Genomic DNA, 26,747 nt, shown 5'->3' on the forward strand with positions numbered 1-26,747 from the left:
GAGCGCTGACGAGGCACTCATTTCCATTCTGTGTCCAGCGTTGGCCTTCTCTGATTACGCAAACAAATTCATCCAGCACTACGCCTTTGTTATCTAGGAGGTGTGGCGCAGTGTCTTGTCCTCCCTGGCTCCGCGCCAGCTGTTAGCATGACTGACGTAAACGAATTATCTAATTTTGACAAAAACCCAACGGTGCCTGTCAGTTTGTCAGCGCCGGGGGAAAAGGGAGGGGTTGACGCATGTTGACGTCAGAGCTCCGGACCAATGGGTGCGTTCCACACATCACCCTCTCCCCCTCCTCTGTCCCTCCCCGGTGCTGACAAGCAAAATCACCGCCGGGTTTTCGCCAAAACTAGCGTTTTATAGTGCTAACGCGCTAGAACACTCATTTGAACGTGGCTGGCATGTCTGGTAAGGTACTGCGTTATTGAATTCTTTGGATAGTTAAAAACTCTACCTGAAAAATCTTGCACTTGAGTATAGGACACTTGGCTTCATCGAGAGGGAGGCAGTTGTCGACAAAATAACTCCTGGCAACCGTTTCGATGAACTCCACGCCAACGACGCGATGGCCCTTGCCGTAGAACCTGATCCCAACGGTCGACACATCAAATACAAGGTTCTTGTCTTTTTTACCCGAAGTTTTACATGTCTACAAATAACAATCAAAGGAAACGAGTGTACCGCCCTACAGGAATCGAAAGCACTAGACTTTTTTCGAAAGCCAGGTGCCGATTATTAGAAGGTCAGAACCACTGCACAATGGCGGAACAACTGGCAACATGGAAATAGTCAACATTAGGAGCCGAGAAGCCGATCAAACAACGTCAAAAGTGCACCGTCACTGCGCTCATCACTTTTTTGTAGATGTGTGTTTGCCTTCTAATTAACCAGACGCATCAAGTGTGTCGTGATTTTGCGGTTTTAGCCCGCCATTCTGCAGAGATTTCACATCTGCCAACAGAGGCCAGTCTTTCGATAGAGGTCTAATTAGATCCGCACTTTTGTTTTCGCGTCAAGAATTTAAACGCCATGCTGATGTCTTGTGTATTGTTATCGCCGATTCAGTTGTTACGAATGAAGACATGGACATGCAAGACAAACACTGCTCCTGAAAAAAAAAGAATGTTGACACATTGCACCATTTTTTCGACGTCATAAAAATGAAGAAGCATTCGTCAGCGCGTTCTTCCAACATGAACACTGACATAACAAGAAAACATTGCACAATGCTTAGTGCACCTCGACACGCTGGGCATAAGGCGTCCCGCATCTTTGGCTCCCACAGGGATGGGCCTTGTGACCTAGCAATATCACCTAGAAGACAAGTCTTGAGCATTGCGCAGTGTGTGGATCCCTGACTAGTTTCAAATGTTAAACATGGTCCGCCTTGGCAGCGCTACTTGTATCCGCTACTGATGTCTTTTAGGGGAGGGGGGGGGGGGGGGCGAGTAGCAGGTCGTGTGTTCTGTGGCGTATTGCCTATAGACGTTCGCAAGTACGACCATGTCTGAGGAGAAACTCCGCGTTTTTGCATCGTGCATGAGCAGTGTTACCGTGGACTAAAGGGCCACGGGAGGTTTTCCCTAGTTCCCACGCTGTGTAGTTATATCAACGAGTCAATGGCTTCAAAATGTGACGATGATCTCCCTCACCATTTCAACTCTGGCGCCTTTCCACACATGGGGAGAAAGATCCGGGCATTTTGTTTTCCCGCCAAAATGACGTCCTGGTTCTTCTCTAAGAGTCTGCGTGAAAGGAGAGACGACGATTGCTACGATTCCTGTTCTGGATGACACGCGTAGAAGAATTTAGGCACGCCTGCCAGCAAGCAAGTGTGGTTTCGTGGTAGTTTAAGACTCCTTTTAAACGCACAGTTTTACGACCCTCTTTGGGAGGATTGTAGTGCTACACTGTTTACACAAAGTCATCGCCTTGTTTACTGTGCTCTTACGGATAGACTCCGTCAAGTTGCCACGGCGTGTCCCCGTTGTTCCAACGGTTGGTCCAGTACTCGAATTGGGGCATGTCGGACTTGCCTTCAGTTCCCACCATGATGGCTTTCAAGGATGAACAACTGCAGAATAAAAACACACGCTTGGGTTACAGTTTAGTGAAACAGTGTTCATTTGCAATACTTCATTATTAAAAAAAAAGTATTTACCTGTTTTTTGAAAAAGTAACCCGTACTTTTCCGATTATTTTAGATTTTCAAGACGGCATTTTTGTTTCAGTCAGCTTTAGAAAAGTCCTTTTGCGCGTTTCATTGTTAGATTGTTCTTGAAATTCAAATTTTTTACATCCAAATACATCGATTTTCCTCTTCACTATATTTTTAATGAGTTTTTTGTTATATGTAGTCTATTTTTAATGTGTCATACACACTAGTTCAAGCGAATTCGATGCAAATAGAAAAAAAAGGTCAGGCACCTTTTGAAGGGTCCTTTTAAGTAGACACGTGTAATTTTTGTTTACAATAAGGAGATTCCAATGAGGAGGAGATTCACACTCAGCACAATGCATATTACAATACGGAGCAGGGACACATATGATACCGTTTCTACGAATCTCGAGTCCTACAGCAAAGGACAAATGCACAATGTTTGAAAACCGTCAACTCTCATGAAGAGGGCTCTGAAGCTGACTCCTTCATCGTCCTTGATAATGACGTGCCGGAAGATCGACTCGGGCGACCTGGTCTCTTCCTGGATTCTTTTCGGTGCACTGAAGAGCCGAGGAAAGTTGTGACCCAAGAAACATTCAAAAGCGTCTCAATACTTCATGAGCGAGATGCAGTGTTTTCACGAGCGATATTCTGGCGTCAAAATATTCGTACAAACTAAGCCAAAGAACAGAGGACAATTAAACATTTGACAAGTATATATCTTTATGTGGTGCATTCATTGTACTAAATTTTATGAGTTTCAGTTTCTGAAAAAAAAAAGAAAAAAAGCAGGGGGTCATTCTTGCGGTTCGGTTCGGGTTCGGGTTCAGTAGCTTTTCATTTTTTACAGGTTGGGTTCCCGTTCAGTGATGAATTCAAAATAACGGTTCAGTTACTGGCTCAATCAAGCGCCAACAGGTTGGAAAGGGTTGTTAAAAATATTTATACAGCTCAGTTGTTAAGACGAAAAATTGTGTTCAACGCGGCGTCATATGTATTAAGATAATCAGAAGCCGTGCTGCGGAGACGAGAACAGCAACACAAATATACGCTTAATTTCGCGTTGTAATTTTGAATTTTATCGCGAACGCCATTTAACGCAAACATAAGTGGTCATGCAGGCGCTCAGAAACAGTACCAAAGTGCAGTACTCACATGTAAAGTCAATCAGCCGGCCCGCACGGTGCCACCGTGGCAGTAGAACGCACCGTTCTGGCAAACTGTCAACCCCGGACGCCCGAACGCCTTGCTGTAAAGACTGATAACTCTGCAATTGAGTTCAAGGCAAGAAAGATAGTGAAGAGTGGTATAAAGATAAACAGAAAGGACATAAGAAACGCCGACAAACCCTTTTTAAAAAATGCAAACAATATTTTTTCAAGCGGCGTCTATTAGCGCCGAGATGTTTCGGTGGCGCCCTCTTATGGTTTCCCTCCGTGACGTCACGACTGGGATTTGCCTCGCCGTGACGTCACCAGTTGTTATTCTGGCTACAATTACCATCGGGTGCGACGACGAGTTCGATGGTGTGTTTAAAAAAGCACAGTAGAAGCTAGGAGCCATCACAATCCGAAACTAACACTGTCAAAGTTACAATCTGACAGTGCTCATATGCCCGTGGTTTGGCCAATCGTGGAAAGCTGACCACAGCGACGCTTTTGGCCGCGCACATCGCTAATACCCTGTTTATCCTAAGACCAATGCCACAATTTAAAAAGCAAAAGCGTTAAAAAAAGAACGGACGTATGAAAAATAACTCTTTGACCTGTCCGTTGTTTTTCAGCGCTTTTACCCTCTAAACCATGAATCACCGACTAGCCCAAGTGCATACCCTTCTACAAGGCCACAAGCACCAGAGCTGGAGGTCGCTGCTTTGAAGTGATCTCCCTCAGAACGAGCACTCGCGCTAGAAATGCACGTTTCAAAGCCAGTAGTGCTGGCGATCTCGCACTTGTAGGCGGACGATGGGTATGTATTATGCGCATTGTGCGGAGCAAGGAGGTACGGAGCCACTGTTATCTATAGGTAGGGTGCCTTCAATTCCTACCAACGTTACTAAAACACTCAGTTGAGAAACTCCCATAGAGACAGCTTTGAAAAAATAGCCCCAATCTGTCTCCGAGCACCGAGCTAATGACGACCACAACGCCACCATTTCTCCCGCAGCGGCCACTCAAAGAACTGCACGTGACTTGTATTTTGGCTTTAAGTACAGATACAGCGGCAGAGGTTACAGGGGTGCCACCCCCGTCTCCCCGGCGGACGTGCCGCGTTCAACTACTGAAGTTAAAATGCACCTAGGGCGCGACGCGCTACCTGAAAGGCCCGCTGAGGCATGGTTGTATGAAAACAATACTAATTGTTCCGCAAAACCCTGCGAACTAAAGATGATAAAAACATCACGCGCCCATCATTTGGTACTAAACTCCAATAAATTTCATACAAAAAGAGTCTTTTCCGTTTGTTTTTACGCAAAAACAGGCTTTCAAAAAGCTCGAGGTGACCATAGTACAGACAAACGAAAAAGAGTGGCGCTGTTGTCGCGTTTAGCTCGGTCTCGGTGGACGCCAGCGGCCCAGGTTTCGACGGCGAGTTTCCCAACTGAGTGTTTTAGTAACGTTGATTCCTACTGTTGAGGGTGATGCCATCCTTTGTAGTACCCGATGCAGACAGCACACACTCACTGCTAAAATACAAAGAAATCAACGAAAATAAAGGAACACGCTTTTTCGCGCTTCTGAACAAAAAATAAAAATAAAAGCGTGGGACAAAATGGCCAGATGTATCCACCCTAAGCAAAGCGCCAACGAGGTACAGGGGCTTAAAGCGATAAACCGGAGTTTCGGTCTGGACTCGAAAGTGACCCCCATAAGGCCGCTGCCATTGTACGCAAATTTGACCACTCGTCATGTGACCAAACTCAATACGTGACGTCACAGGAAAGATGGCAGCGGCCAGGCCGCGACTGGCCCCAGCTGGGCCGGAGCTTGTCGGATGCTTTGTTCGTTGTCGTTCGTGTGGGCTAGTTGATTTCAGACGCGGAAGCCGTCATATGAGGCCGGTCGAAAGCGGCTTCAGAGTTTAGCGTGGTGTCTGACGTAGGTATAACCTGAAACTAAGGAGAAACGGTGTGCATTCCGCTGGTGACCGACGGCGATATTGCCAAGAGACAATCGGCCCTACGTTCCTCGGACCTCGGATTGATTCGAATACCGCTAGGATAAATTTTAAGGCGACGTTTTTGTGCTCTCGTTGACCATCGGGATCTTCGAGCTCTGCAGTGAAGCGTGCGCAACATATTTGGATGCAGAGTTTAGTGACGGAAATTGCGTGAGTCGTGCTTGGCAGTGTGCAATCGTGGTGCCGCTTCGTTGAAATGACCGAAGGCTCACTTTGGTTGTGCGACGCACCGGAGAGCTGCCTTCCAGCTGGTAGTTCCTGTGCCGTGTTTTAGGTGATACTGTGCTGCTTTCTAAGCTGTTCTGGCGTAGACGTGCACTTTCACGGAGCACAGGCGTTGCCGCTGGTATTGATTCCGATTGTCTGTTGCACGTTTCGTCGAAATACGTTTCATCAACACTCGGTACGCGAATTGCAAGCTGTATGGACATTTCATCGCGCGTGTTACCTACCCAGTCCACCCGTTCATGCCGCTTTGCGACGGCAGTCTGCAGCGGCTCATTACCACAAAAGTGGTTCCACATCCATTTCAGTTCAGTTCGTCCACGTCAGTCGCCAAACCCCGAAGGAGAGGATTTATTCGAACAGAATGCCACTGCCACTAAAGCAATGCAGCTTCTCTAGTGGTCAGGATAGACTTTCTTCTGTCAGTTTTGTAATATTGTTAAGGATGCTTGCTCCAGTCCTATCTTCTATCAATATCTACTATTCTGGAAACTTCCAGGCCACGCTCAGCTGTCATCGTATGTTCTGGTGGAGGTGCTGGGTACTTTACCCATAGCCCTTCACTCTGTGTGCACCCTGGTGGCTCCTCAGCCGAGTTGCCCGATAACGGGACACGGGTGGAGGACTATCCCACTTCTTAAGCCCCCGGCGAGCCATGAACCAATTCCTATCCCGAGCCTAGCAGAAAAACCGCAAGACGAGCGAGTACCACAAAGCAGGCACGTAGCGAGGATTTTGTTTCGGGGGCGGCCGCCCATGACAAAATGCTGTATGAGGGGGAAGGGGGAGAGGAGGTCCCAGCAAAATGAAAGATTTCGGGGGGTGGGGGGGGGGAGGGGGGGGGGCCGGGTCCCACGCCCCCCCCCCCCCCTGGCTATGTGCCTGCCACAAGGACGAACTTCGGAAATACACCACGAAGAACCTGAAATCTGAGCCAGGTGCTGCTACCAGCAAGAACCACCGGAATTCAGACTTTTGCCAGAAAAACTGAAGCTGACTAAGCCAACAACGACCAACCTGTAGCAGCAAATCGCGTCCACTCCCACCATTGTTTGCATGCCTGTCGCACCTCACACTCCGGCGCCTTTTCACGCAAGGCGTATGAAGACATCGAGGGCTGGATTGAACAATATGACCGTGTCGCCCGCCAGAGGGGGTGGACAGACAACCAGCTCCTGCAGAACCTATACTTCTCGAGGAAGAAACTGCCAGGCATTGGTTTGAGAACCACGAATTCTCCTTACGTCGAGGGAAGTTTGCAAGGTCAAGCTGAAGCGCACAATCATCAGCCAACATTGACGAGAGAGAGCCGAATTCCTGATTCTGTCCAGGACACGGCCCAAACAAGAGCATCGCCGCCCTCGTGGAGGATGTTTTGCGCCTGGTCGAGCACCCACGCCAACCCTGGTGCTACAGGAGACGAGAAGCTAAGAATCCCATGCCCCTTGTGTGAGGGACAGCCCCTTCGGCAGCCCCTTCCGGAACACCACGACAACAGTCGTAGGGTTCATATCACCGAGGCTTCCAACATTGAATGTACACTGCAGGCCCGAGCCTGTCGCTATACAATCCCCCAGTGTTTCAACACTCTAGTTGTCCAGCTGCAACTTCGACACCAGCCTCCCAGGCATCCGCAACACCATCCACGACGTTGTCCGGGAGGAGATTAGGAAGCTATTTTCTGCCATCAGTTGCCCGGCCTTTTGATTATCAAGATTTTTTCCGAACAAGTTCGACAGGCATCTCAACCGGATACTTCTTCGAGCAAAGCGGCATCTGATGAACCGAGGGCGACTTACGCCACAAAGTCAAGACGACTGCCACCGGCTACCCATTTGTATTCAATGCCAATTCAACGAGACACGCCAACGTCGAAGCATTCCCGACATCGGGAAGAACCAGTGTAGGTCCGCGCTGAACAAAGTACACCGAGGAAAACGGAGGTGCTGCGAATGGTCGACCGAAAACCACTCTCCTACCACTGCATGAGGCCGGCCATGTCTACTGGAGGTGCTCGTACCAATCAATCGGCCTGCAAGGGTTCTTGTCAAATGACCCTCGACCATGTCTCGAGGACCGTCCGCCAGATATCGAGGATTATTTTCAGTGGCCTTTGCACCTGATGCCGACATTACCCCGAAACGCCTGATCCTCATGACCTCGACGGGAGGTAATGGAAATGGCTTGGAGAGCAAACACCGTTGACAGCTATCAAGTCAACGGTACAGCAAAAGGCACCGCCACGTAAGCAATACATGCCCGAGCTTGCTGCATTGACGCAGAAAACTGCCAGAAAAAGCCGTTTACAACTCCCTGTAACACCGAATTAGAGCGCAGCTCTTGAGGAGGAGGAGGGAAGGGTACTGGGGGGGGGGTGAAGTGACCTTGGGGGTCACGTGACGATGCCGATGATGTCATCAGTGACGTCACTGACGACATCATCAGTGACGATGACAATGCGGACTCCGAAGACGTCATCAGCGATGATGACGTCATCAATGATGACGTCATCCGTGATGATGACGATGACGATGCGGATGCCAGTGACGTCATCAGTGACGTCACTGATGACGTCATCAGTAATGATGACGATGACGATGCGGATGCCGGTGACGTCATCAGTGACGATGACGTCATCGGGGAGGTCACGTGACCTCGGCGGGTGGTGTCACGTGACTTCGGGGGGGGGGGGGTCACGTGACCTTGGGGTGACCTTGTGGGTCGCGTGACCTTGGGGTGACCTTGATTACGCCGACGCCGACGCCGCTCAAGCCGGGAACGGGCCCCTAAGAGCTGCGCTCTAAAATGTGCGGATTAGAAGCCAGCATTGCAGCTTCAGTGCATCAGATGTCAGTGGCTGCACATGACGTATAATTACAAGACGGCAGCAGTCGGTCAAAGTTGCCACTCGACCAAACTGAACAGTGAAGTGCCAGGAGCGTGATCCGAAACAAGGAGCACAAGCACTACGACTGAACGTCTGACACGAGGCTGTTGCAGAAAGAACTCGTTATGGAACCATTTGCAAAGAAACAATAATTATGTAATCAAGTGGGCATAAACGTATTTGATACACTAGCCAAATAAATATATTTCCGCTCGCCTTTACGCCTTCGGGGTCTATACACAAAGAATTGTGTTCCCCGGAAGTGCTGGACCTTTTGAGGACACTCGCATCTCTGACCTCCTAATATTGTCACGGGTGGTGACCCATAAACAAGAAATAAACAGGAATAAAATAAACGTTTAATGTGGCGAACTCGTGCCGAAAATAAAAGGGTACAAAAGGTAATAAGAGAGCGTCGCGGGCGTCGAAGTCGGCGTAACAGCAGAGTCGAACGCTGGGGCGAAACTGACTGTGGCTCGCCACTGTTATGAGTCGACGCCCAGCCTGGTCTCTCGGGTAGCATGGCCATCTCGCTGGCGTCCAACCTCTCTCGCGAACAACGTCCCAGCCAGACAGTCGGGGAAACAGATCGGGAAAACTTAACAGGACAGAAAACTAGTTTATTTACATGGGTATATCGTTTAGCATGTTGGCAAAAGGAGCGCACCGAATGGGCAGCGAACAGGTCCTTATATAAGAAAATCGGGGTTCTGGAGCTGCCGTGCCATTGGTTGGTTAGCGCCGCATTCCAAAGTTGGCCTCGACGTCAGCCTCCTCCTCTCGGCCCCGAGGTTCGGTCGTTGTTCTTCTCCGAATTGAGGGCGACTAGTGGGCGATTATCTTGCATGCGGTAGACGCAGACACAACAGACTGCCCATCTGTTGATTCTGTCTGGCGTTGCCGTGGAATGCAGACGCCTCCGTGGTATGCAGACGCCGTAGACAGAACACACCGACGGCAGCGTCGGTTCTGATGCCCTTGAGCCGAGGCCCGAGAGAAACGCTTCTCCGGTTTCGGTCGAACGTGCAAAAAGGGTTCGGATCGCACGCCAACCGTGTTCGCTTGGTCGTCGTCCGCACCAGAATGCAAGGTCGATCCTCACAAGCACAGGGAGATGGAGACGGGTCATAACACCACGCGGAGCCCCTTATGTACAGTCGGGAGCAAAAGTTTGCGGGGCACGGCAGCGCGTGCCGAAATGCATCGCCGCGCCGTGCAGCGGCGCGTCGCCGCATTAAAAAGCCGCGCTTTGCGCATGCGCGCCCTTCACGCAGGCAGTCATGTCTCTTTCGCTCGTCTCTGTGCGACTCATTCCTGATAACCGGAGTCGGCGACAGGTGCGGAAGTTGCCATTTCGCTGGCTGTCATGCCTTGCGTTCTCTTCAGCTGCCTCAGCAGCCGCGCTGGGTGACGAAGCGCCATGTTGTCCCACCCCGCGTGCTCCGTTACAAATCGCGGCGGCCGAATCAGACGCGCAGCATGACAGCCAGCTAAGCGCTAACGCGCGCCCCTGGCGCCGACTTTTGTTATCAGGAGTACGTCGGAAAGAAACGAGCGAAAGTGACATGATGGCGAGCACGAATGGCGCGCATGCGCAAAGCGCGGCTCCTTAATGTGGTGGCGCGCCGTCGGACGGCGCGGCGATGCATTTCGGCACGCGCTCCCGTGCCCCGCAAACTTTTGCTCCCGACTGTACATGAGTGGTCTTCTGGAATAATCGGCGTAGAAACTTCGACGCGTAGAACATTCGGGCCTGGAACAAGCAACATGATTCTCGAATTCTCCAGAACACTAAATTGCAGGAATAAACAAAAGACACGTCACTCCCAGGATTCGAACCCTACCTTTTCGCGTGGGAGGCAAGCGCGATAATCGTTAGGCCACGCGCACGCTGCCTACTTGGCCAGCTGCGCGCGCGGCAATATTAATTGATGGTAAATACCAGACTGGTTGCATTGGGCTGCACTGGTTCCACTTCTCCTGAACATGTGGCGCATCCGAAAACCAACTCCAGTGATGTGAAATTGTTGTTATTAATTTATTCCCTCCAAGGGCCTCTGTAGGCATTGCTGAGAGAACACTTAGAACTACACACATGATCATAACATCAAAGCACACTGACATTAATGAGCAAAAAACGGGTCCAGCTACCGAAAATAAATATATACTCGTAAGAAATAATTCTCGCTGTTTAATTTCAAAAACAAACGCACCTCTGAGCATCTAGTTTGATAGTATGTGTCGATGCATTGTTATGTAGCAACACACTTCCTAGACTTATACGTATGACACAATAGACCCTTTGGCACAACAGACCCATCAAGCGACACGACTATCACCATTTTGTTTTTCGGCGTAAAGCACACAAATGGATTCCGGTTCACGTCGAACGCTAATGCAGCATTCGAGTGCAACAGGCGCTGAGCCGAGTTCACAGTGATGGCTGACATAACATTATTGTCGAACAAATGCCCAAAGTATGAAGGCCTTGAGTAATTAGTGTAGTAGCTACTGTAATTCGTTTCATCATAATTTGGCAAACGGCGAAGGCTACAGTCTCGGTTAGTCAATATACACGTTGGAGAGAGGCACATGACAACATATCATCAGAGTGTTCATCTGCACAGATTTGTCACCCACCCTCACCTCGTCTCTCTGATTGGCTCGAGGGGGCTGTGGTGGTTTCCTGTTACCAAGTTACGGTAAAAGGAAGTATAGGCGGCCCACACTTTTGAAAAAAAGTCTATTGAAGAGACTGAAAAGAACGGTAGTCAGCAATTTTCAACAAGACTGCTCTCCGGGCAAGGGAGGGACGCAAATATGAGTTCTCTTGATCAGGCAATCCAAACAAGTAAATAAATGATTGACTAATACAATGCACTCTTGATGAAAAAAATTATTGCTGCAATAAATCCTACTAAAGAGAAAAATGTGCAGGTAATCTACCATTTCCGAGTTGCATTAATATTAATAAACGAATTGCTGGCTGATATGTGGTTCTATCTCTGGACCTCTAAAAAGTGGGGCTGCATTTTTTTAAAAGATTTTAGACGTTAGAATGAATTAGACAACCATCTAAGAGGAGTATGATCACGGACATGAAGGTCACTGTGGACTATTGATACCGCTCAACAAGGTAAAGGGCCTACTAATACTGATATCTAAGGGACGTGTGAAGACTTGCTGCGTTCTGAGTTCCAAGGGGACAAATAAACTGTTCTATGAACATGAGTAATGAGCTTTTTACGAATGATTGCTTCAAATGCTTTGTAAGGGTTGGCGTGCACGTCAATTAAGCAAACGCCAGCTTTTCACATGAAAAAAAAGTATTGCGATCGAATGTAGAATCGCCGATTAGCCCAAAAGGTTGAAGATCGCAGGAGCTTCCTCACTAAAATTTGCTGTGGTTATTCGGTGCATAGGGCTGAAACAACTTCCCCTAGGCCCTAACGCGACGTATACCTTTCGCTTCGATTCTCAGACATTCCAACGTTTTTGTTCAACATTTATATAAATGACATATTGAATATAAGTCCATCCATATATTTTGTTATTTATGCTGATGACGCAAGTTTATTTATTAACGGTGATAACGCCTCGGATGATATAGATGATGCGAATGAAACACTGAAAAAGCTTCATATTTGGAGTAAACATAATGCTTTAAGAATAATGCTAATAAAACGAAGGCAGTTTTGTTTCGACCAAAAAATAGGCCTGTCAATATTAATAAGAAAATTTTTTTTTAAATTCAACTCAAATTGAAATTGTTCCCAAGTTTAAAACCTTAGGCGTCGTTTTTCAAGAAAACCTATCATGGGGATGACCATATAAATTTTATTATATCTAAGTTATCTAGTATAGTCGGTATTGAATATCGTAATAAACACATCTGAACTCTCAGAAAAAAGTTAGTTTTATATAATATATTATTCTATTCACATTTAAATTATGGTCATTTCATATGGGGCACCACAACCTATACCGACCTCCAGAATATATACATGTTGCAGAAAAGCTACTACGATGTATATGTAATGTTGACATTGAATATCCAGTTAGTGATATTTTTGGTCAACTTGGTGTAATAAACGTTTTTGATCTAAACAAACATCGTTTATGTGCAAGATATATTATGGAAAAAAATCTACCCTAGCGTCACTTAGAAAACCTAGCGAACCTAAAACAAAAAGTATATACGTACCAACACGGACTAAGAAACCCTGGGAACTACCATTTTCAAGAACTAATTACGGATCTTTGGTAAAGTATATGGCATATACTTTACCAAAGATCCTTAATCAGCTGACTAGGCAAGGTATTGATATCAACAGTACATCGGTGAGCATTTTAAGGGAATATTTTATTCCAAACCTTATTATCAACAATGAGCGCTCATTGTGTCGCTCTTAGTTAGAATGCACTGTGTGTGTGTTAATTCAATGTGTTATTGCTTTGTAAAACGCTGTTTTTTATGATGATTTTTCATTTATGCTTATGAATTTGTAAAGTTTCATTGTATAATTCCTCTGGTGCTTGCTTTGTGACTGCTCGTTTGGGGTGGCTAGGGGCCAGTCAAGTTGTTTTTACAGTTTTTTGCCCTAGTCACCTTTCAACTTTTTGTTGGAAAAAATAAAGGAAATATTACTATATAGTAAAATTCTTGATCAGTACAAAACGTACAGATCGCAGGAGCTTCCTCACTAAAAGTTGCAGTGATTATGCAGTCACCTAGGGTTGAAACAAATTCGCCTAGGTCCTGCGTCCGACGCAAGCATTTCGTCTCAATTCTCAGATATTCCAACGTTCAAACAAAACTAAGAGAATGCGAAAATTTTATGCTAAAAGCACTCAAACTTCTATCCATCCTCGAACACATCCGGGAGTCCGTCCACCGGTACGGCGATACGGCTGATGCTGTCTCACAGGTGTTAATAACCAGATGATCCAGGGCGATCTTGCGCAAAAAGGGTATAAAGTTTCATTTCTTCATATTTTCACATTTACCTGCGTCAGTGAGCATGAAGAAGACCGAAGTCGTCGGGAAGCAGCTGCACATCACGGCTACCGCGCACCGAACAAACTCGCATCCGTCAGCTCTGCGCGCTACCATCTTACCGGTGACGTTACGGCTCGGTCAGGTCACGTGACGACTGGTCACTTTTGCGTACAAAATGGCGGCAACTGGGGGGTGTCACTTCCAAACTTCCGGTTTATCACTCTAAGCCCCTCTACCTCGTTGCTCGCTGCAAAGCACATATGAAGGCACCCTAGTAATAGGCTGGATCACGGATCGAGGCTTGTCTTGCTGAGGTCGAGCTTCGCCATCTGCAGCCATCACTTGACACTAGCTGAGAAACGGGGAAATTGCAATTTCGTGCCTTAGTAGGTTGTTGTCGACGACGAAACTTTATCATTTTTTTCCGAGAAGGAAAATTAATAACCAGCTGGGTGCCAATATAAAAAGCTCTAGAATATAAACTTTTTAATATTAATGTGTTGTGGTTAGAGGTTCAGGATTGTTAAATTGTAGGCCGTAAACTGTGAGGCGGCGTATTGAGGCAAGGGTTCCTGAGATTCAATGTGGAGTGGTTCGTGATTTTGAAATCCTTAGTGCTTAGCAGCCGATAAGTTAGAAGGCATTCACTGGGTGCATCCGAATCGTTTGAAGAGCTTGTAGGCAGTCTTGGCTAGTAACGCGTTACTGTAATTTTGTTACTTTTTGGTAACTTGTAGCTGTAACAAGTTACTTTTTTTAAATGTAACTTGTAACTGTAGTTCTATTACTTTTTTCTGAGATAACGATGAAAGTAACGACGTTACTTTTTTCGTTACTTTCCAGTGTTTTACGAATAACATATCACTGAACGACTACAATTTAGATTTTTCTTGCGCTTTTCAAATCGTCTATTCCGACATTTCGAGTGTCCAGTTGGCCTTGCACAAACTTGTGAATACGTTCTTTCTCACGAGTCACGACCCGATTACAGCCACGTGTAGATTTCATAAAAAACAAATCTAGTTATCATTCCGCACGGGCTTGTACTTTGTGACTGAACACTTTAGGCTCGTTCACACAGACCCGTTTTCTTCCTTTACGTTACGAAAAGTCACCGGGAAATCTGTGCTTCGTATTAAGCGTGGCACCCAATTCAAGGAGATAGCCTGGCACGCGACATTCGAGCCACGAATGTTTCGGTGACTTAGACGTAACGTAAGGAAACGGTGCTGTGTGAAAAGTTGAACCGAGCTCAATTCGTTGCGTTACGTTACGTCGTCGTCACCGAAACATTCCTGTCCCGAATATCGCGTGCCGGGTTGAATTGGGCGCCACGCTTAATACGAAGCACATATTTCCCGGTGACTTTTCGTAACGTAAAGTAAGAAAACGGGTCTGTGTGAACGAGCCTTTACATCTTAGTGTCTTGAAGCACTATCTACGTTGTGGTTTTTCTTTTTTCTGGGAAAACGCTTTTTAACGAGGTGAATCAACCGTGAAAGAACAATACACGCGGAGGGCACTGCGCATGTTTCGTATTTTGATTAGCGCCAGTACTCCGCGCTGCGCATGTTTCGTATTTTGATTTGCGCCACTACTCTCGCGTGGAAACTTTCAAACGCTAATTTCGAGAAGCAACTTCTGCTAAGTTACAATATGAAGTAAAAAGCGTACTTTTAATTTTATGCAATAAAGCTTGGTGAAGGGCGTTTTCTAGTTTTTCCTGAAAAGTAACTGAAAAGTAACGTCGTTACTTTTTAAAAGTAATTGTAACTGTAACGAGTTACTCTTTTGTTGCGGTAACTGTAATGGTAACTTCGCTACTTTTTTTTTAAAGTAACTGTAACTGTAACGAATTACTTTTTAAAAGTAACTTACCCAAGATTGCTTGTAGAGTACTTCTGGTGCAAGCTTTTTCTTTGAACTGCAGTTAGAGATTCTTGCACAAACCGAAACTTGGCGAGTGTCGATTGTGGTCACAAGCGGCCGTGCTGCGGAAAGGAGGACAGCAAGAGTGATATTGACTTCGTCGAAAACACCAGTCTACGAAAATTAAGTGGTCGCTAGGTGCTGACACGCGGTGCCATTGCTCCAGAGCGTGCTGATAGCGAGTACCAGTCACCTTCTATGAGTCAACGCAGAGGCGGTCAGCAGAAAACCGCCCAACCTAAAGCCCGCATTTCAAAAGCTATCTTATCTCTCCCCTTTCAGCCGAGCGATGCTCCAACGTTTTTGCAAACGCGTGCTCCTTTGTTCTTCTTCTTTTGCATCGGCGATATTTTCTTTGTAACAGTTCTCCCCTAAACCTACGCTTTGCTGGGCGATAGAGTGTCAAAACTTGTCAGCGGCTGTGCAAATGCAAGCCACAGTAAAAGAACTTGCAGGTTATCAAGATGTTTTTAAACTGTGCCGCGTTTATTTGTTGCAGAGAAAATAGACTTTATATTTTTCTTTAATTACGAAAAAAAACGAAAAGCACAATCGAATGATAGCCACTGCACGTGCACTAGAAAAAAAAATATTCAGTGGATTTACGACTGAAACTGTCAAGAAAACAGAAGCCGTGACAGGTAGCTGCACTTGTGTCTTACGAACGCTCCACCAGCCTCCACGACATTGCATTCGCGCGCAGGCCGAGAGAGGCTGCTCACGAAACCAGGGAGGCCTTGATGTCCATTCGCATTGCACAGCCTGCCAAGCAGGTCCGGTGACGCTCCATGCAGGTGCCTTTTTACCAGTCGTTGTTTCATCACGCCCCACATGTTTTCTACAATTTCAAAGTCTGCTGAATTCGGAGGCCATTGAAGCTCATGTATGCACAGTTTCTCAAGCTTATATCGCACCAGCCCTAAAAAATATTTTCTGCAATCAAAATTGATCATTTGTTTTGGAAAGATGTTTGCACGACTCACTGAAAAGTATCAACATGAGTCATGGGGTTGCAATCAATAAAAGTTATCGAAATTTCTTGTAAGCCTCCTATAGTATGACCTTCCTAAAAAAACTAAAAGAAACATACGTTTAAAAAAAGAAGAACAAAAATTAATGACAATTTTATTGAAGGATTTCCTAGAAAAAAAGTACTGAAAAGTGTGAAGGCCAAAAATGAAATTTAGGAACCACAATAATAAGTTTCAGAAAAGCATTCGTAACACGTGGACGGCCTTTGAACCGCTACTGGGATTAATCTTTTTTTTTTTTTTTTTTTTTTTTTAAGGTGCATTTTGATTTTTTTGTTTATTGCGCCCGCTTCACTGCATGGCATTCGTGAAGATTTTGTGTACGGGGTGTTTCATTTTAATTCAAAGAGATCTTTAAAAAAAACGGGCCGAGAGTTACTGGGACGCCGTTTTTACCGTGTGTTTGTGGGGCTCTGCAGACATTATATAAGGGAATAATTGTCAAAGTATGTTGACTAATTAACCAACATTTGTGAATTAGGTTTTAATTGTTGATTTTACGAGACACATTGCAATTGCAATTTTGCGTCTTTTAGCCTTAGTTACAAATCGCGGGCTTGAAAAAGCTCAAAAAGTAGCGCTGTCAATACCGCGAAGACCAGCGACGTAGTCATTTCGGGCACGTCGTCATTATCTCGGAGGCGCATGCATCAAGTACATATTGTAGAGATAATGACAATGTGCCCAAATCGACTGTCGTCTATGCGATATTATTGGCACTACATATTGCGCTCTTTTAAGGGCGTAAATTTTAACTGAGGCAAGAAAGAATACGCAAAATTATAACGATGAATATCTTAAAGCCCGTTGCCTTTTCGCGAATCGTTTCAATTAGAACAGCCTTCAATAATGACTCGCTTTAAGATTGCGATTGCAACAGGAGGCATAAAAGTATTAATAAAAGGTTAATTAACACATTTTGGTTAGTTATGTGAACACATTGTGACGCTTACCTACTTATCTAATGTCCGCCGAACCCTACGAACACACTGTGAAGACGGCATCCTCGTAACTTATGCGCCCTTTTTTTATTCGGTTTTCTTTATAATCAAAAATTTGGTATAATACTTTCTGTGTGGGGTGTATGGGCCACCATACATTACACCTGGACGTGCGAGTGTGTCTCCTGTCACGTTGGAACATAAACCACCCATACGACAGTGGGCCATCCAAAATGAAGGAAATGAAGGTCCTTCGTAGTAGGTCCGCCTACTATACGGATCACCGGCCCAAGGACTTGGTGGGTCATTACATACCCACACGTTAAAAGGATACTACAACAAAATTTCGGCGCGTATGCTTTGTTCTACATATGTTCAAAGAAGCAGCGTCACCCCGGACACACAAATATCCTGTTAAAAAAGACACGAAAAGGAATCTTAAAACGAATTAAACGGTTGGCAAAGAGCACCTGGTGGATGTCGCTCACGCCTTGTTTGTAATGCCCGTCTAGGAACCTAGATAGGTAGTAATGATGACTGTCTCGCCTCCGGCCATCACAAGAGAAGAAAGGAAGGATGAACTCCCCTCCCCCCGAGAATTTCTTTTGTGTGTTCCAGAAGTCGCTATTGTCCCTCTTCAAGATTATAGATTAACCCGTCACTCAAAATTCGTAAAAAAGCAGCCTCTTCAGTGGCTGGAACGACTACGACATCCTCTCGACGTCAGCTTTGCCGTAGCTTTGCTCGTCCCAAGACGAACGACTTCACGATTGCGGGGAATGTCACGTGCTTTCCACTGGTTGCCCTCCGAGCGCATGACAGAGTGGGCCGTTCATAACGAAAAATACAGCCACCAGGCTCAGAATACAAACGTGCGATTGTCATTTACGGATATTGTGGATCATATTAAACCCATTTTTGAACACGACGGGTATTTTTTTAAATTTCGGTGAAGTATCCCCTTTAGCAGAACGGAGGCCGCTAGTGACAGCCTCTGTCAAGGTGTCTGATTCATACCTGCGACAAATAAAAGAATAAAGACCTTGATTTTTATCCACCAGCTTAACATTTCTTTTCGAGAATCTTGTATAGTATGATGGAATTGGAAAGTAAACTTCACGGCTACAGATTTATAAAACTTCCAAGAATGGGAATATAATGAATCAAGAGGACCAATGGTAAAGCTGCCATAAAAATGGCTATCATTCTGTTCTTCGTGTCTGATGTGCGATGAAAAATATACAAAAAATTCAAAGTGTCGCTTTTTTATTCTCGTAAAAGGCAACCACGTGACCTCCCGGGTGCAACCAGCCGCCAAACACCTCGCTGCTGGTCCCACTTGCTAGAAAACGTCCTTCATGAGCACGACATTCACCCAATCGTCGACTGTCCACGAAAGGTGCCTAGTGGCAAACTCCATCTTAAGACTTTTGTGATTCTGGGTCAAGAGCTGCCTCTGGCAAGCTATCCTACTGCGGAGCCCGAGTGAACTAAGTCGTTCTCTGATGACAGGCAGGGGAACCCGCACACCAAGTTCTCGTATCTCCTAGGTAGTAATAAAAGGATCCCAGCAGGCTGCGGCCACAATCTATCTGTCTTCCTCTTCTGTGGTCCTTCTTGAGTGTCCACTTCGAGCTGCGTCCTTAATCCTCACCTTATCGCAAAAAGCACGCACAAACGAGTTACGGCTGCTAGTGAGCACCCGATCTCTGCAGCAGTGTTGTACGGAACGGCGTTCCTGGAACGCGTTACTTTTTGAAGGAACGCTGTCGTTCTATTTTGCATCGGTGGAACTGGAACGGGAACTCGTTACATTTTTACGGGAACGGAAGAAGAAACGGCGTTCCTTTTTCTTCGTTAAGCGGGGTAATTTTTGTGCTTGTGAACACAGTACGAAGTGGCATTACCGTGGAAGGACTATATAGGTGTCCTTAAGGACACCTATATTGTCCTTCCACGGTAATGCCACCTCGTACTGTGTGATGTCCCGGACCTTGATTCCCGGGTTTCGGCACCAAATTGTTGATATGAAGACCCAGGAACAGCGCAGCTTCACAAAACTAGAGAGCTTTAATTGCGACGTGCGTTCGATGCGATGAAAAAAAATGGTAATAAAAAAAGTGAACGAGCTCCACGCTCGCCGTCCACGATCGCAGGCCCCGATCTCGCGTGCAGGCTTGCTATTGTGCTGATCAACACTTCTTCGCTGGTACTCGACCGGTTTGATCTATTTTCAGCACAACTCTTGTTAAGTTCGAACAAGGAGTTTGTTAGACTGAGACTTGTGATGTTGTAAAACGATCGTGGAATGTGGGGTAACACTAATCTTGATTCTCCTGCATCGCCCATCACAAACATGGATATGGAAAAACGCTGAGATTTTTCAAAAGTGAATATATCAACAAATGATACTTTGCTTCCGCTTGTTTTCTTCTCCTGGTGTCCTTCCATCACGGCATTCGAACTCGTATGTTGTCATTTGATGGAATAGGTGAAAACGAAACTTTGTTTGATTTAACTAAATATGGGAATCAGCAAAATACAGATGAAACGTGTATGTAACAAAACGTTCCATTTTCTAAACTGTAACGGGAACGAGTTCCTTTTTCACATACGGGACGTCATTTATTTCATTTATTATGTCTCTCAGGGCCCGAACGCATTACAGAGAGGAGTGGGGCACCGTAAATAAAACAAAGCAAATAACAATGAGAAGGCAGAAACTACGCAAAATAACTACTAAACACTATTTAACAGGTTTGTAATGGCACTTTAGGGAGAACAAAACAAATATCAATGAAAAGGCAAACAATACACAAACTTATTACTAATCATCATGTAAAAGGTTAGTAATGGCAATCTTAAATTTATCTGAGGCAGCGATTGTGACAATGGCTGCGGGAAGGCTGTCCCAGTCGATCGAGGCATTAAGAAAAAAGAGGAATTAAAGGTACATGTGCTGCATTGAGGGATCCCAACTTTTAATTAATGATCGCTGCGTGATGTTATGTAAAATGGTTCAGAAAATATTGGTTGGCGGAGAGTAGGGTTAGAGTGATAAATCTTATGGAACAAGCATAGACGGGATCTCTTTCGACGAAGAGAAAGAGTGGGCAAGGATAGAGCGATGCTTTCATTAAAGTAGTGCTAGCTGTGCCGCGTGCGGTGATAGTTAGAAAGTATAAAACGGGCGGAGCGGTTTTAAATGGATTCTACGGCAGATGCAAAGGTGATACCAGGGCTCCAGATTGAGGCGGCATATTCAAGTTTAGAGCGAATTAAGGTTTTATAAACGAGAAGCTTTAATAAAAGAGGGGCAAGGAAAAAGTTTCTTTTGATGTATCCTAATAATTGATTAACGTTTTTTGTGACATAGTTGATATGAATATTCCAGGACAGATCATTTGAAATGTGAACACCGAGGTATTTTGTAGGAGGACACAGGAAGGAGGGTAGAGTTATGGATGGGAGTACGAAGGGCAAATGTTATTTTGACGAGAGACGCACATGGATTTACGTTTAGAGATAGTAAGTTCCATCAGCCAGTCGTTCCACCATTGGGTTACATTGTTAATATCGGTTTGAAGAGCAGAGATGTCAGAGTCCTTAAGGATTTTTTTGTAAATAACACAGTCGTCAGCAAAAAGGCTAATAGAAGAGGAGACACGGGTAAGGAGGTTATTAATATATATAAGAAATAGTAGTGGACCGAGCACAGAACCTTGTGGGACACCGGAGTTGACAGGCGAGTGTGGAGAATTAGTTCCGTTGGGCGTGGACAAACTGTAGACGGTTAGTCAGAAAGGCCTATATCTAAGCAAGAACATATGGACAGATGTTAAGGCTACTTTATGGAGAAGAAGGGCGTGAGGAACTTTGTCAAAAACTTTGGAAAAATCAAGGAATATGCAGTCAGTTCTGGAGCCCTGGTCAAGTGTGACATGGAGATTATGAGTAAAGAAGTTGAGTTTCGCATAAGTAAAACTTCCAAAAACCATATTGTGATGTGTTAAAGAAAGAATTAGAATCCAGAAAGTTTACAAGTTGGGAGTAAATTACGTGTTCAAGGATTTTCCATGGTATACTCGTTATGGAGATCGGATGGCAGTTAGATGGATTTTGTTTATCGCCACCTTTGTGTACAGGAACCACCTTCCCCACCTTCCAATCTAAAGTCAAGACGCCATGTTGAAGTGACTGAGAAAAAATATTGGACAGGATAATGCTGGAATACATTTTAGTGTTTTTCAAAAATGTTGTGTTAATGTTGTCAGTATACCTACCGCAGAAGACATTTTTAGGTTATCAATAATCTTAGCAATTCCTTCAACGTCTACAACAACAGGATACATAGGCAAGAAATCACAGGCGGTAAATATAGGGAAACAAGAACTAACTGGAATTGAGAAAGATTTAGTAAACACTTCATTTAAAACGAAAGACCACTGATCATTGGATAATTCATCTCCGTCAGCCTCCCTAAGCGTTGTATTCGAAGAGAAAGAGGGATTAATAACTTTTCAAAATTGACGCAGGTTATTAAACAAGGAGGGTAATTTTGCCTCTACAAGTGCTTTTTTATACACACCAGCTGCAGTACGGTACGCCGACCATCACTGTTTGTTCTCTGATAGCTTTGAAGCACGATGTATTATTTTTTCTTGTTTGCTAGCCTTTTTAATAACACGTTATACCAAGGCGATTCAGAAGAGGACGAGATAATTCGAAGTGGCACGTGCGCTTTCATGAGGTACGCAACTTGTTTTTTAAATAATTTCCAGTTATTCTCAACTGAGAGCTCAACAAAACAATTCAACTAAGAATCAAGAAAAATGCAAAGGTTCCTATTAATGAAATCAAAATCAGTTCGTGCATAACCGGGAATTCGCTCAATTTCTTTTGACCTAAAGCATGTAGGTAGATCTAAGGAAAAATGCCATAAGGAATGATCACTAGCTAAGACCTGGCAAAGGAGTTAACGAAGAGATGGGCTCAGGCGATGTTGTTCAGATGAGGTCTAAAACAGAAGAGGTGGAAGCAGCAATTCACGTAGGTGTGGTAACCATTTGTGAGAGATTAAAATCCATACACAAGTTCACGAATTCCTTGCACTCAGACGAGAAAGAACTAAGATGAGTAGAAACATCTTACCAAACTATGGAAGGATAATTAAAATCGCCCAAAAGAATGACTGGGGCATTTAAAAAGCGAACAATGACTGTGTTGATTGCATCGTGAAGTTTAGAAACAAAAGTGTCACTTCAAGGGGGAGCGCGATAACACGCGCCTGAAATGTATTTCTCGTTTTTTTAAGTTGAGACCAACCCACACTATACTTCGTTTCAGCTTCGGTCCGAGCGCGGCCGATGTTATGAGCCGAAGGGCCAATCAAACAGCGAAAGAGGCACAACGTGATGGCGTACTCTCTGCAGTTGATAGGACCAGCCGGTACTCGCAGTCTCTCTGTGCGCGCTCCTCCGCCGGCTAGTCCGATCAAGCGCAGAGAGCACGCCATGACGCTGCGCTTTTTGCGCTCTTTGATTGACCTTTCGGCTCATAACATCGGCCGCGCTCGGACTGAAGCTGAAACGAAGTATAGCTCCAATTCAGATACCACGTTGATATGAAATGACGGTATGTTTTCCGAGACCGCAATCAACACACCACTACCGCTTCTTTCAGCCCTGTCATGACGGTATACATGAAAATATTTCTGACAATTTAATATCTCGCTGTTACGTATCTTGCTTGATAACCAGGTCTCAGTAAAAACAAGGTCAGCATTAGAAGAATGAATAATAGAAAATAAGTCATCGTTCTTCTTCGTGACGCTTCTAATCTTAGTAAAAATAATAGGAATAATATTAGTAGAAGTTATAACATCACAGCTTCCACCCTTCGCTGCATGTTATTGCGGAGTTTGAATGGGATTAGAGGCATTCTGTGGAGGCAAATTAATATGCATAGCATCACTTGCGAATGACGAGTTGCATGCCGTGCTTAAAAAAGCTCGCTGGAAGCCTGTAGTCATCGCATCCGATACGCGAGCACGTCGCGGCGACGTTATTTCTCATTTCGCTTTTGAGTTGAGAAGAAAGGATTAGGAGAAAGAAGTTAAAAATTCTTTCATGGTCTCTTGCAGAAAATATATTGTTTATCCTAATGAGAATAACAAATTTCGCTTCTCTTAAATGAAGCTAACTCCTCTGAGACCAAAATTTTATCGGAACTAGTTTTCAGAATGGAATAATATGTGCGTCGGCGTGTGGCGTTAGCATGTGACTACTAAGCACGCGACGGAAGTGATACATCCACTTTTTGAGGTGATGAGTATAGAGAGTATTGTGTCAGATGATCAAGAGAAATCGGTTGATACTATTTGTTTCCGCGTTTTATGGCGCAAGACGACGCAGTGTATGGCCATACTGCGCCAAACTAGGCAAACAGAAAACCACCAGGAAAAGTACTAAAAAAGAAAGTATTCCATAGGAATACTGTACTGGAAAATTTCAGGAAAAAGGTCTTGTGTTGTTGAAGAAGACAAGGGCAAAGAGAAATATGTAAAACAGCCGAAGCGCCTTCACAGTGGGCGCTCACCGGTGGTTCCTCTCTAAAGCGTGTTTCACATGCAGCGATTTTGGCCCTAGAGCGGCGCGATTTCTGCCGTCGCGGCGCTCGTGCCGCTCAATCGCTGCGGCTGGCCAAAGCGCCGCGACAGCAGAAATCGCGCCGCTCTGGGGTCAAAATCGCTGCATGTGAAACACGCTTAACAAGAAGGCCTCGTTGTTAGCATGGGTGTGAACGAAGTATACAAACACGTGTCACTCACTTTGAAACGTGCCTTGCGTGAGCCCTTGTTTCCGGAAAGTAACTTACAAAGCTCCGATTTGATCCCTTTATTAATGTCAACTAGAGAAATGCATTTAAGGTGTTCCTACGCGAGAAAAAAAAAAAAGCAAGAACGGCGAACAAGACAGGACGGCTCTGAGTATTTTGTGGCACTTGTTTCGAGCCTATTCGACACATAAAAGAAGAACAACAAATATATTGACATGGTAACCCAGAAGCTCAGAAAAAAACAGGACGGACAACACAAAGCTGCGATGGCGTATGGAGCTTTCTGTTGTCTGTCCCGTTTTTTCCCCGCTCCTGGCGCATAACGCGCCAGGACCGGTGAAAATGTCAGTATTGTCAGTATTGAATCAGCCCGCCTGCAGACTTGCTTTAGTTTCAATAATTATATATAATCGCCGAAAAACAAATACAAAACACAATAGCAATACAGTATTAGTATACATAAGCAAAATACACGTCGGGGCTAGAGCTGTAATCCTCAGTACCGGTACGGACAGAAGACCGGCTGGTACGCGATCACCGCGCTGCCCAGGAACGTAGAGCAGTTGGCGATGGCGAGTCCCACGGTCACCAGCACCTCGCGCGTGGCGTGCGCTCCGGTCTGCTTGTAGGCGAACACCAGCGTGCAGGGGATGTACAGGCTGGCCGTCAAGACGTAGTGGAGCCTGTAGAGCGGCGAGTACTGCAGGTCCAACGTGCCGATGAGCACGCCGACGAGCATGAGCAGGGAAGTGACGAAGAGGCTGAAGGAGGCCATGAGCAGCATGAGCACGTCCAGCCGGAGCGCGTACACCTCGTCTGGCCGGTAGTTGTCAGCCATGAGCTTGAGGACAACGGCGAAGCACAGCACCACCTGCCAGATGTTGAGGATGCCTGGCACGGAGCCGATGTAGACGCGCACGCTGGACATGGCTCCTCCGGACGCCTTTGGGACCTGGTTCGGTGACCACAGGCTCCAAGGGGGGAGTTCGGCCCTGACGCTTGTGGTAGCTGTTCGATATTCGGCGTCAACTATATTCTGCTGCGTTGGCAAGGATAGCGTAGCTTGCGCGGTGCTGCAGCCCCGCATGCGCTGCTGCGTCTGCACGCGTGACTTCGTCTTCCATCTCATCCGTATTCTCTCGCGCAACTATACTTCGTTTCAGTTTACGTTCAGACGCAGCCGACGCTACAAGCGCAAGCATGGCGCCCCGAACAGTGCTTGCACTGTGTAAGCGCGCGTGCTTGGCAGGGACGCTGAAAGCCTTCAGCTCTCTCTTGTAGCTTCTGCAAAGCTCCAGCTTTGACAGAGGGAGGTGAACAGGGCAGTAGGATTTTTGACGGAGACTTTCAGCACTGCTATGGAATAAAGAGCGTCTTCGTTTCGTGTTAATTTATTGACGTGTTAAAAAAGTGTAAGGCATGGCTCTCATTTAAAGAGCGACGAAGTATAGCTTTGACATAGTGTTAGCGCTATTGACCAGAATATAGAACAGTCACGCCTCTATTGGTACGATTCAGCAGTGGCGACAACGCACTGTATTTTTTTTTCTTTTTTTTTGATCCTAGAATTTGACGATGACGATTTGAAGGCCGCTCCTCGTGCGTCTAAAGCACTGGTCAGAGCGAAACACTCGTGATCAGACCGTACTAGGGGAGGCCCAGTGCCACGCGGCTCATTTAGTGACTCTAGAGTGGTCCGATTTCTTTGTTATGCTGTGTTAGTAAACATCGGGCCATGGGGACAAGAAGCTCGATAAAGCGTCCCCTATAGTTCGATTTCCTGCCAAATGAAGCGGGACATCCCCTATTTGTTGAAGCTCCGCGTGTCCTGTACTTTGCCAACCTCAGTGCGTGGCTATGATCAACATTGGCGGCATATAATCGGTTCCAGAACACGTAGCCGCATTGTTCTGGCGAACGTTACGGGAGCCAAGTTCACTTTCGCAGCTCCCTATTCTCGCCTGCTGAGGCCAGTCGCCCAGGTGGCGGCCACGAAAACTAGCAGCGCTGCAGTCGGATCTTGCTTCCCAGTCTCGCGCGGTGTCTGCTACCACTGCGTTGAGAGCTTCATTTTCTTTGTCATTTTTTTTTTACTTCCATGTGTATAATAGCAAAAATAAAAGATGATGAAGTGTAATAGACCCGTTGCTCTGGGGCAGGGGGCGCGAGCGCATCCGCAAGACGCGACCATGTTATGATGGCTGAACCCTCCAGGCGGCTCTGTAACGTTCGATTTTGCGCGTGCCACGTTCGAATGCAAGCATCTGAAGATGCGCGATAACAAAACTTCTAAAAATAAAAATTAAAAAAAAAAGAATTTTGCAGCTTGCGGCCGCAGCGTCCCATTAAACATTGCTTTCATCTTTTCTTTCTTTCATAGCTTCCGCGAGCACGTATGTTTCACTTTACGTGATAGCCACACCGAAGCTACTCGCAAAAGCACGCCCTCCTGAAAGATGCTCGCACTGCACGAGCGCGCGTGCTTGACAGGGACGCTGAAAGCTCGCAGCTCGCTCTTGTAGCCTCTGCTACGCTGGCACTTAGAATGGAACGG

At 45.8% G+C, this 26,747-nt stretch overlaps 1 protein-coding gene and 1 pseudogene across 1 annotated transcript in view; both read right to left on the minus strand.

The window, feature by feature from the left end:
- LOC8025719 (thiopurine S-methyltransferase) overlaps positions 1 to 15,645 on the minus strand; it is a 38,302-nt gene extending 22,657 nt beyond the window's left edge. The window contains exons 1-5 of the mRNA XM_040212351.2: positions 15,334 to 15,645; positions 3,320 to 3,431; positions 1,955 to 2,077; positions 1,656 to 1,748; positions 458 to 587 (exon numbers count right to left, since the gene is read on the minus strand). Coding sequence (XP_040068285.1) covers positions 458 to 587; positions 1,656 to 1,748; positions 1,955 to 2,055 — 324 coding nt within the window. The 5' untranslated portion in view covers positions 2,056 to 2,077; positions 3,320 to 3,431; positions 15,334 to 15,645. The remainder of the gene's footprint in view (positions 1 to 457; positions 588 to 1,655; positions 1,749 to 1,954; positions 2,078 to 3,319; positions 3,432 to 15,333) is intronic.
- A 356-nt stretch (positions 15,646 to 16,001) lies between these two features.
- On the minus strand, positions 16,002 to 19,260 carry LOC115320074 (annotated as a pseudogene).
- Positions 19,261 to 26,747: the final 7,487 nt, after the last annotated feature.

This window comes from Ixodes scapularis, unplaced genomic scaffold (genome assembly GCF_016920785.2).
Source record: "Ixodes scapularis isolate PalLabHiFi unplaced genomic scaffold, ASM1692078v2 PGA_scaffold8__174_contigs__length_109621045, whole genome shotgun sequence".
Taxonomy (NCBI): Eukaryota; Metazoa; Arthropoda; class Arachnida; order Ixodida; family Ixodidae; genus Ixodes; species Ixodes scapularis.